Source organism: Tachysurus vachellii, chromosome 7 (assembly GCF_030014155.1).
Source record: "Tachysurus vachellii isolate PV-2020 chromosome 7, HZAU_Pvac_v1, whole genome shotgun sequence".
Taxonomy (NCBI): domain Eukaryota; kingdom Metazoa; phylum Chordata; class Actinopteri; order Siluriformes; family Bagridae; genus Tachysurus; species Tachysurus vachellii.
Window position 1 is genome coordinate 28,152,756 of NC_083466.1, and position 11,260 is coordinate 28,164,015.

General features: G+C 44.1%; 1 protein-coding gene across 1 annotated transcript; it reads right to left on the reverse strand.

The window, feature by feature from the left end:
• Positions 1-1,176: 1,176 nt before the first annotated feature.
• wdr97 (WD repeat domain 97) lies at positions 1,177-10,864 on the reverse strand. Its single transcript, XM_060875517.1, has 20 exons — positions 10,514-10,864; positions 8,246-8,581; positions 7,902-8,152; positions 7,697-7,818; positions 6,885-7,554; positions 6,655-6,803; positions 5,957-6,100; positions 5,628-5,718; positions 5,408-5,540; positions 5,244-5,323; positions 4,997-5,045; positions 4,640-4,795; positions 4,361-4,510; positions 3,733-3,894; positions 3,091-3,264; positions 2,822-2,992; positions 2,162-2,353; positions 1,903-2,024; positions 1,434-1,602; positions 1,177-1,341 (listed from the first exon to the last, which is right to left on the reverse strand). Exons 2-20 carry the CDS (start codon positions 8,579-8,581, stop codon positions 1,177-1,179), a joined length of 3,486 nt encoding a protein of 1,161 aa, XP_060731500.1. The 5' UTR covers positions 10,514-10,864.
• Between the last annotated feature and the right edge of the window lie 396 nt (positions 10,865-11,260).

Genomic DNA, 11,260 nt, shown 5'->3' on the forward strand with positions numbered 1-11,260 from the left:
CATCAAAAAAGACACCAAGGTATTTGTATGATGAGACCTGTACTACATTTTACTACATACAAACACTAAGTACACTAGACTCCTGTTAATTTTATTTGAACACTCACAAACGTCTCCCTCATCATTAATCCTCTTCGTCTTTATTTCGACTCTGAAATCGGCTCTTTGGAGAAACTGAAAACGAAAAGGTGTGAGTGTTATCTGTAGAACTGGACGTAGGATCGCTCCAGCAGGAAGTAGCGATGCGGCGGCATCTCTTTGAGACAGCGAGCCTCCAGAGAGAAGGGGAATGAAGAGGCGGTGACTCGAGGCAGAGGGAGACACAGCAGCCGTGTGAAACCTGACAGCGGAGGCCTGGATATCAGTGGAGGCAGCCACAATCCTGAAGGGAGAAAAGTCATGATTAACGTGTGTGTGTGTGTGTGTGTGTGTGTGTGTGTGTTTCCTTCAGACAGCAGCATTAGAGATGTAAAGTTTGTCTCTTACAAGAAAAAAATCTTTTACCACAGTGAGAGTTGATGATTTTCTTATAATCAAAAGTGTTTCATACCTCTTTACAAAGCTACTGGATATATTTAAATAATATGAGCAATAAAAGTGTGAGTCCCAACACAAGCTCACCTTGAGGTTCACGTACACGCGTCATACTGTTCGTCTCACCCAGACGATGTACCGCCTTCCACCTGGAAACATGGGATTGAATGTAAGGTCAGTAAAACAAATCCTACAATAGTGATATATGTGGAAGGAGTACACAGTGTCAGCGCTGTGTAACAGTCAGATTTGGCACAAAATGTATGGTTGTGTGTGTATACAGTATACTGTATACACCTTTGTGTGTGTGTAAATGTATTTATTGCATGTGTTTCTACCTGTGTGTGTGTGTGTGTGTGTGTATATATATATATATACATACATACCTGTATGTATACTTTTATGTGTATACTGTATATACACCTGCATGGGTGTGTGTGGGTATATATGTATATACTGTATACCCCTGTGTGTGTGTGTGTGTGTTTGTGTGTGTACCTGCATGGGTTTGTGTGGGTATATTTGTATATACTGCATATCTGAGTGTGTGTGTGTGTGTGTGTTTTTACCTGTATGGGTGTGTGTGGGTATATATGTATATACTGCATATCTGAGTGTGTGTATGTGAGTGTGTGTGTGTGTTTACCTGTATGGGTGTGTTTCCTGCACAACAGTATCTTTTCTGCCCTCTGATTCACTTGGTGGTTTATCCTTAGCCTCTTTTTGCACCCAGCAGAAATAACGCAGAACATCTGAGGGTGAGACCAGAGAGGAGAGCGCACTCTTTTTTCCAGAACTCTTAAATATCTAAAAGAAAACACACACACACAAATTAGACACCACTGCTGGATGCTCACTCTCAGTATCCTAGTACTGTGAGATGTCGTTCTTGTCCTCACTTTGTATTTTGCCGTCCAGCTATCGAGCCAGTGGCGTGCGAGTTCTCGGAGACGTCTCAGCGGCTCGGTGTGTTTTTGTGCCTCACACCCCCAGGACTCCAGCTGAGGATGAAGCCACTGCTGAGCGTCATCCACTCCCAGAGCCTGCAGCATACACACTGCTACACCTCTACACCGGACAGGAAACGAACATCAGAGACATAGAGATTGTCTGGAGAAATTAGGATCGTTTATTTTTTATGTTTATTGTGCTGAGTGTGTGTGTGTGTGTGTATGTGTGTGTGTCTTGTATTTGTGTTTGAGTGTTGAGTGAAGTGTGTGAGAGTGTGTGTGAGACTGTGTGTGTAAGAGTGTGTGTGAGAGTGTGAGTGTATACGAGAGAGTGAGTGAGTGTGAGACTGTGTGTGTAAGAGTGTGTGTGAGAGCGTGAGTGTATACGAGTGAGTGAGTGTGTGTGTGAGTGACTTACTGTAATCTCAGCTCTCTATCTGCTAGCAGAAGGAGTATCTCCACTGTGATGTCATAGCTGTACGGATTCACAAACACCAAGAAATTCAGCAACTCTATCACAAAGCGTTGCTCCGTATCTGACTACACACACACACACACACACACACACACATATAAAAAAAGGTTTTTAAAAAGAGTGTAATCATTGATAATGTGATATTTTTAAATATAATTCTGTGTGTGTGTGTGTGTGTGTGTGTGTGTGTGTGTAAGATTACCATGTCTTTGTGCAGGCAGGTGTGCAGTGAATCTAGCAGGCTGAGTGTGATGGTGTGTTTGTTGAGTGAGTTGTGTGTGTACAGTGTGATGATGGCTTTGAGGACACACAGTTTCTGATCCATAATACAGCGCTTCAGGAAGTCCAGCAACTGAGCACAGAACTCAGCCAGGCTCAGGGACTCGGGAATACACTACACACACACACACACACACACACACACACACACACACACAAATAGATGTTATATGTTTACCTGAGTCACTATCTGACTGAACACATGTACAATAATGAGTAAAGAAATCTTATTAACTGTGTGTGTGTGTGTGTGCGCACGTGTGTGTGTGTGTGTGTGCGTGTGTGTGCAAAACCTTTACCTTTATGAGCAAGTTATAAATCTTAAACCACAACTTAACAGATTTTCCATGTGTTTGTGTGTTGTGTTTGTACGAGTGTTTTTCTGTGTGAATAGTGTGTAGGTATGTGTGTGTTTTTGTGCACGAGTCTGTGTATGTGTATGCTGTGTTTGAGTGTTGAGTGAAGTGTGTGTGTATGTTGTATGTATATGAGTGTATTTTGTGCATGAGTGTGTCTCGTGTTTGTGTATGATTTGAGTGTTGAGTGTTGAGTGAAGTGTGTGTGTGTATGAAATGTGACTCACCCCTGGCTCGGGGTACAAGCTATGAAACCACTCCTCCTGCAGGAACTGGTTCAGAAAGTCGGGTAGCACTGGTGTAGGCGTGTGTATGGGAGGGGGTGGGGCCAGTGTGGGTGGGGCAGTGGGCGTGGGAGGTGGAGGTAGTGTTTTAATAGGTGGGAGGGGCTTAAGTGGCTGTATAAAGATGATTAAAAAAGAATTAATCACAGTTAAAAGCTTAACATTACAGGAAATATAATTACACACACACACACACACACAGTGTTTAACACCTTCAAAGTGTATTTTGGTTTCTCTGTTGATTGACTCTCAGGGGGCGGAGTCACATGAGGGGGCGGGGTTGGGCTTTCAGGTTCGGGTGAGGTTTCTATGAGATGTAAGACTGAGTTCATGTTAAAGTCGTCATCTTCATCCTCATCCAAACACAGCACATGATCCGCTTTCCTCTGTCCCCAACACGCACACACACACACACAATACACACACACACAATACACAAAAACATAAACAAACACACATTCACATAAACAAACACATAAACAAACATAAAAAGACACACAAACACATAAACAAACACAAACAAAAACCCAAACACTTTAAAGAAAAAAATATGTCCATGTTTCTATAAAGTCAAAACATTTTCTATTGTTACAAGCGTTATATTAATAACATATAATTAATCAGATAAAATATAGAGAGACTTGTCTTATTTGTTCATTTCGTTATTCTTAGTTTTACATTATTTTTTACTGCTGTGTAATTTTGTAAAAAAAAATTATAATAAATAACTAAATAAATGAATTAAAATCTGTAATGTTTTCTGTATTTTTTTTTATCATTCATATAAAAAGAGAATGATAGTTTGTCACTTCTAGCCTGTGTCACTGGACAGCTGGTCTGTTATCGTCACTCACCTCCTCCTCCTGCTCGGTGTCATGTGTGTGTTGTTCCCGGAGTGTCCATGGTCTTGAGGGAACGGCGTTCTCCAGCACGTCCTCAGGCCAGATCTGACTTACCAGCACCGAGTTCGGGACGAAGCCGAGCGAGGCTGTAGCGGGGCGAGACGGGACGCCTTCCTGCTCCGTCGGTGCAAAGATTCCACCAGTACAAATATAGAAATAAAGATGATACTAAATAAAGCTCTCAACATCACACGTCATATTTTTTATCCTTTTATAGTTACATTTCACGTTCTGTAAGTCAACTTCCTGTTCCTGTTCTCGCTTACGTTATAGCAGCTATAAACACTCGTTCCCTCAGCAGGTGCTCTTTATTCTCCATCTTAATGTTCATAAGGCCGAAAAAAAAAAACCAAGAGGTTGCCATAGAAACCACAAAGAAGAGAAAATTCTTCTGTCCTGAACATGTCAGAAAACTTAAAGCCACAGCGCTGAAACTGTAGATGTTTGTGAATGCACTGTTGCTATAGAAACCATAACGTATCAGAAAGAACGTGTTAATGTAAACCCGTCTGACCAATCAGGATCCAGGATTCAGTATCACTGTATGTTCTATCCATGTGCTCAGTGTAATGTGTGTAACCTGCGTGATGTGTGTTGAGTCAGGTTTCTTAGCTAAGCTCCAGTTTGGGAAGAAGCCTTCTCGCAGTGTTGGAGGGGTCAAAGGTCGCAGTTCGGGGGGTTTCGGAGGGAAAAGAGAAGCGTGCAGGTCGAACGGATCTTCATCAGGGATCTACACAAAACACACCATGGTATAGTCTGAGACTTTATATGACATTTTATATTAATGCATAGATTAAATGTATATAGTATGTTGTGTGTAGGATGATGTGATTCTACAGAGGTTGTGTGTGTGTGTTACACTAATCTGTAGTGGTGGTGTATATAGGAGTTGGATATAGCGGTTAAAAGCCTCTCTCCTGGAGTGTGTAGTGCTCCTCGGTTTCCTTCTGCTGTGTGTGTTTCCGTTCTGAAGAGAACAAAGGTCCCGATTTCGCTCCATTAGACACTCCAGGACCTCACACACACACACACACACACACACACACACACACACACACACACACACACACACACACACACACACACACAGTTGAGATTAAATGCATACACACAATAACTCTGCTGTAAATAGACACAGAAACAGAAACAAACAGACAAACAGCTGGACTGCACACACACTTACACACAGATATACACACACACAGCACAGACTCACTGGGTCTTTCGTTTGGTCCTGTTTCTCTGAATATTCTTCTTCAGCCTCGCTGTTTAAATAAAGATTTGCATAAGTATGTGTGTGTATGTGTGTATGTGTGTGTGCTCTCCAACATCCACACAACAATATTGTTCTTTATCTTTATGTCTCTTCAACTCATATATACAGAATAAAGATAGAATTGAAATCTGTCCTGTGTGTGTGTGTGTGTGTGTGTGTGTGTGTGTGTGTGTGTGTGTTTGTGTACCGCTTTTCACAAGACTTGCTAATGGTGCATGCGATAGGCTGATCAGGAACCAGTTCATACAGATCCTCATTAAACAGCAGCTACAGTGAGAGAGAGAGAGATCTTCATTTGAGGTGTGTGTGTTTGAGTGTGTGTGTGTGTGTGTGTGTATCTGTGTGTGTTACCTGTGTCTGGAACTCAGGAGGCAGCAGGTGTGTACAGTGGATTCTGTAAACATCTCCTCTGATTCCCAGCAGCAGCTCTCCACCTCGTCCACTGAACTGCACACACTCCGGATCCACGTTCAGCTCCAGAGTCCTGGAACACACACACATTACGTATATGAGTCTAACACACACCCACACACACACATACCCACACAAACACACACACGCCAGTTCTGACCTGAGCAGGCGGTTCTCCTCATCCCAGAGGCGCAGTGTACCATCCTGACTACACGATGCAAACACGCGCAGATTTGGACACGCACACAGGCCTGCACACACACACACACACACACACACACACACACACACAGTCCTAATTGTTTGGCTTTATAAGCAATTGCAGAAGTTACAATGTGTGTGTCTATGTGTGTGTATATGTGTGTGTGTGTGTGTGTGTGTGTGTGTATACCTGTGATTGCACTACAGTGGTCATGTTCAGGTGGTTGGTCACAGTGTGTGTGTATACAGTATATATGTGTGTATACGTGTGTGTATATGTGTGGGTACCTGTAATCGCACTGCAGTGGTCATGTTCAGGTGGATGGTCACAGCGTGTGTGTGTGTGCAGGTCGATCTGCACCAGGGTGTAGGTGGCACTGTGCTGCTGTTGAATGCCGATGGCCAGCAGGGAGTCGAGCAGCGACACACACACTGGAGTGTAAGCACAAAACACACTCGTCTGCACACTCAAACAATCCTCTGTGTACGGAAACACTCTCCACAGCAGCACAGAGTTATCTTCACCTACAGGAAGGACACAAGCCTTCCTCGTCATTACCATTATCATCATAATCATAATCACCATCATCATCATCATCAACATAATCATGATCATCATCATCATCATCATCATCATGATCACCATCATCATCATCATCATAATCATCATCATCAACATAATCATCATCATCATCCTCATGATCATCATTATCATGATCATCATCATCATCATCATCATTGTCGTTGTCATCATCACCATCATCAAGATCATCATTATCGCAATCATTGTCATCATCGCCATCGTAGTCACCATGATCACCTTCATCACCATCACCACCATCAATATCTCCAACATAGACTTACAAACTCTATTGTTATTACACAATCTTCCTCAAAATGATCAAATAAAGTTTGCCCCTAGTGTAGTGTACTAAAACACACACAATGTTGAATAAAAGTGTGTGTGTGTGTGTGTGTGTGTGTACCGGCAGTAAGAAGGCAGTTGGAGTCCGGGTAAGCCTGTATGCTGGTGATGTTTTGCCCATTATGGGCAGAGACTTTGTATTGAACATGCCCGGAATGCATCTGCAACACACTGACATGCCCAGTATGAAGACCAAGCATGACCAGAAACCTGAAACACACACACACTTTGTAAGAGAGAACAAAACCAACTTGAGGTGAAATAAGCCCTTCAAAAATCACACACACACACCTGTTCTTGCCCTGATCCAGCTGTTTTCTAGCCCTTGGTTTCTCTCCTCTCTCCTGCTGCAGTTCCATCCACTCCTCCAGCGCTGTTTCTTCATCAGCTATGTGACTATACAATGCCATGCAGCATGCGTCACCCCACCCACTTTCCCCATTGGTCCACGTTTCGAGCTGAGTCACTGGATTGGTCAGTGTGCTGGCTTTGATCACCGCCCCTTCATCAGTCAGTACCATCAACATTTCTTTGTAAAGGCAGTAATCAGCACACCTGACTTTCCCTTCAGGCTGGAACACCGTTAACACTGCCCCTGTCCCTGCAGCCATGAGCATGACATCACTGTCACCACGGACACACACTGTACGAACAGGGTAGTTTGGGCCAGAGGGTTTGGCTAGAATTTGACAGACTCTGAGGGCTGAGTCTCCACTGAGCTTGCAGTGTAGCTCGTAGAGGCTGTTGAAGGTCCAGAAATCGATGCCAGCTTTGGAAAAAGAGAAGAAGGTGGATGTGGAGCTGGGACCACCCACTGAAAGGGGTGGAGCAGAACCAGTGGGCGGAGTCACAGTCTTCACCTGGTCACCTGTCTGTAGATTCCAGTAGCGCAGTGTTGAGTCAAGGGAGGAGGAAAGCAGTAGACCAGACATAGGACACAACAGCAGGGACGTGACCGCAGCTAGAAACATAAACACACACAATGTGATTCGTATTTATTTCATGGTTTGTATCTCTGCATGAATTTACTTGACAGCAACACATGAGTGACTGTAGGACAGTATGAGACTCCTGCAGTCATCCTCAGTGTTGTTCTCACACACCTGTGTGACCACAAAATGACATGAGCAGCTCCCATTCTGACCCCCACACCCGCATGCTTGCATCTTTGGATGCAGTGACCACGACATCCTGCAGGGGGCAGTACACCAATGCTGTGATCTCACTGAACACAGAGACAAAACACAATACAGTGTACTCTTCAATATGAAGTGTACGGTCACAACATGCACACACATACACGCATACCGTTGATGGAGTTTGGTTTTGTGCTCTAGTACACATCCCTCCCTCAGATCCACAACAGTCACTGATCTCCCACACACAGCCAGAGCTAGAGGAGCTTTCTGAGCTGCAGCAGGAACCAGAGCCAGCTGTGTGAACACACAGTTCCTCTCAAAGCCATCCACCACTCGCACACGACACACCATGTGACTCAGACTCCACACACACACGTTCCCGGCCCCAGCAGTGACCAGCTCCCGAGAGCCCTCTAACACCTAAAGAGAGAGAGAGAGAGATAGAGATAGATACTTTATACATCTCTTAACAATCTGAAAGCTACTGTGGTGTATCACGTCAGTCACACACACCTGACACACTCTGATGTTGAGGGTCTCATGTGCGTGACTAAGTGGTGTTAACTCCATGTCCAGCAGCGTCAGGGTCTCACCAGGTCCCCACCCCACCAGCCTGCCCGCGATCTGGGTGAAGGAGACGCCTTCATAGGGCACAGTGGAGCGGGCGAAAGGTTCTCTCAGGTACCCGTCTGCAGTGTAGAACCTGACACGCCCACCCCGGTGGAGACTCAAGAAGCCGTCTTCTTCTACACCACATGACATAAAAGTCACTTCCTCTTCACAGTGGATGTGGGAGACGTGCTGCAGGCCGTGGGTGAGGATGTGGGGACTGATGTGTGAGTGCACCATCTGAGAGGAGGAAACTGTTTTACAAACATCTGTCTGTCCAACCTTCTGTCTGCCTCACTAACCTTCTGTCTGCCTCTCCAACCTTTTGTCTGTCTGTCCAACCTTTTGTCTGCCTCTCTAACCTTCTGTCTGTCTGTCCAACCTTCTGTCTGCCTCACTAACCTTCTGTCTGCCTCATTAACCTTCTGTCTGCCTCTCCAACCTTTTGTCTGTCTGTCCAACCTTTTGTCTGCCTCTCTGAACTTCTGTCTGTCTGTCCAACCTTCTGTCTGTCTATCTTACCTTCTGTCTGTCTCTCTGAACTTCTGTCTGTCTGTTCAACCTTCTGTCTGTCTATCTAACCTTCTGTCTGCCTCTCTAACCTTCTTTCTGTCTGTCTAACCTTCTGTCTGCCTCTCTAACCTTCTGTCTGCCTGACTAACCTTCTGTCTGTCTAACCTTCTGTCTGCCTCTCTGAACTTCTGTCTGTCTGTCCAACCTTCTGTCTGTCTATCTAACCTTCTGTCTGCCTCTCTAACCTTCTTTCTGTCTGTCTAACCTTTTGTCTGCCTCTCTAACCTTCTTTCTGTCTGTCCAACCTTCTGTCTGTCTATCTAACCTTCTGTCTGTCTAAACTTCTGTCTGCCTCTCTAACCTTCTGTCTGCCTGACTAACCTTCTGTCTGTCTAACCTTCTGTCTGCCTCTCTGAACATCTGTCTGTCTGTCTAACCTTCTGTATGTCTCTCTAACCTTCCATCTGTCTGTCTAACCTTCTGTCTGTCTAACCTTCTGTCTGTCTGTCTAACCTTCTGTCTGTCTGTCTAACCTTCCATCTGTCTGTCTAACCTTCTGTCTGTCTGTCTAACCTTCTGTCTGTCTATCTAGCCTTCTGTCTGCCTCTCCAACCTTTTGTCTGTCTGTCTAACCTTCTGTCTGCCTCTCTGAACTTCTGTCTGTCTGTCTAACCTTCTGTCTCTCTGTCTAACCTTCTGTCTGTCTAACCTTCTGTCTCTCTGTCTAACCTTCTGTCTGTCTAACCTTCTGTCTGCCTCTCTGAACATCTGTCTGTCTGTCTAACCTTCTGTATGTCTCTCTAACCTTCCATCTGTCTGTCTAACCTTCTGTCTGTCTAACCTTCTGTCTGTCTGTCTAACCTTCTGTCTGTCTGTCTAACCTTCCATCTGTCTGTCTAACCTTCTGTCTGTCTGTCTAACCTTCCGTTTGTCCGTCTAACCTTCTGTCTGTCTGTCTAACCTTCTGTCTGCCTCTCTAACCTTCTGTCTGTCTAACATTCTGTCTGTCTATCTAGCCTTCTGTCTGTCTGTCTAACATTCTGTCTGTCTATCTAACCTTCTGTCTGCCTCTCCAACTTTTTGTCTGTCTGTCTAACCTTCTGTCTGCCTCTCTGAACTTCTGTCTGTCTGTCTAACCTTCTGTCTGTCTGTCTAACCTTCTGTCTGTCTAACCTTCTGTCTCTCTGTCTAACCTTCTGTCTGTCTAACCTTCTGTCTGCCTCTCTGAACATCTGTCTGTCTGTCTAACCTTCTGTATGTCTCTCTAACCTTCCATCTGTCTGTCTAACCTTCTGTCTGTCTGTCTAACCTTCTGTCTGTCTGTCTAACCTTCCATCTGTCTGTCTAACCTTGTCTGTCTGTTTAACCTTCCGTTTGTCCGTCTAACCTTCTGTCTGTCTGTCTAACCTTCTGTCTGCCTCTCTAACCTTCTGTCTGTCTAACATTCTGTCTGTCTATCTAGCCTTCTGTCTGTCTGTCTAACATTCTGTCTGTCTATCTAACCTTCTGTCTGCCTCTCCAACCTTTTGTCTGTCTGTCTAACCTTCTGTCTGCCTCTCTGAACTTCTGTCTGTCTGTCTAACCTTCTGTCTGTCTGTCTGTCTGTCTGTCTATCTGTCTGTCTGTCTGTCTGAAGTTGGTTAATTGACACCATCTCACCTTCTCCAATCTGCTAACAGGTGAATAAATGAAAGTAAAAAGATTTTATCCGTGTGTATTCTCCATGCTGTTAAACTTCACTCGGAGTTTAAATCTCTGTCTAAACACATCACACGCTCTTCGTTTCCATGGCTACAGTCATGTACAGTCAATTTAATCCGATCCGACCAGTTTTTACGACCTCGTCCGACTCCGTCCTCGTTGTTATGATACAGAGACGCACAGAAAGGGGCGTGGTTTACTGAAAGCTCCTCATTGTTCATCAAAGCGTTAATCTTTGCACTTTACAATTATTATTGCTCGTCATCCATGGAGTGTACGATATGTCTGGAAATAGCTCCCCCTGCTGGGGTTATTGCTTTATTTCATCTGCTCTAAACCCTTCAGCTTGTGTAGGTGTGTGTGTATGTGTGTGTGTGTGTTATTGCTTTATTTCATCTGCTCTAAACCCTTCAGCTTGTGTAGGTGTGTGTGTGTGTGTGTGTGAATATCTCTTTCAAAACAAAAAATATTCTGATTCACCACTGATTCATTATGATTCGAATCAGTGACTCGATTCCATTCATATTGACTACTAGATGTTTAATTCTTTGCAATATCTCTATAACATGACATGATTTTTTTGTTTTCTTAACTTAATAGAGTTAGAGATAGAGTTAATACTGAATAAATGCTGGAGTATTACAGTGTCCCCTTTTATATATAAATATATAAACCATTATCAGATTAAAAATCATGTGATAAAAT

Bases quoted from the DNA above. Each gene is read 5' to 3' on its own strand.
- wdr97 (XM_060875517.1), bottom strand. From the start codon at position 8,581: ATGGTGCACTCACACATCAGTCCCCACATCCTCACCCACGGCCTGCAG. The intron at 4,796-4,996 runs GTGAGTCTGTGC...TGTGTGTGTGAG, and splicing joins AGGACCAAACGAAAGACCCA to GTCCTGGAGTGTCTAATGGA. The intron at 2,025-2,161 runs GTAATCTTACAC...GTGTGTGTGTAG, and splicing joins CCTGCCTGCACAAAGACATG to TCAGATACGGAGCAACGCTT.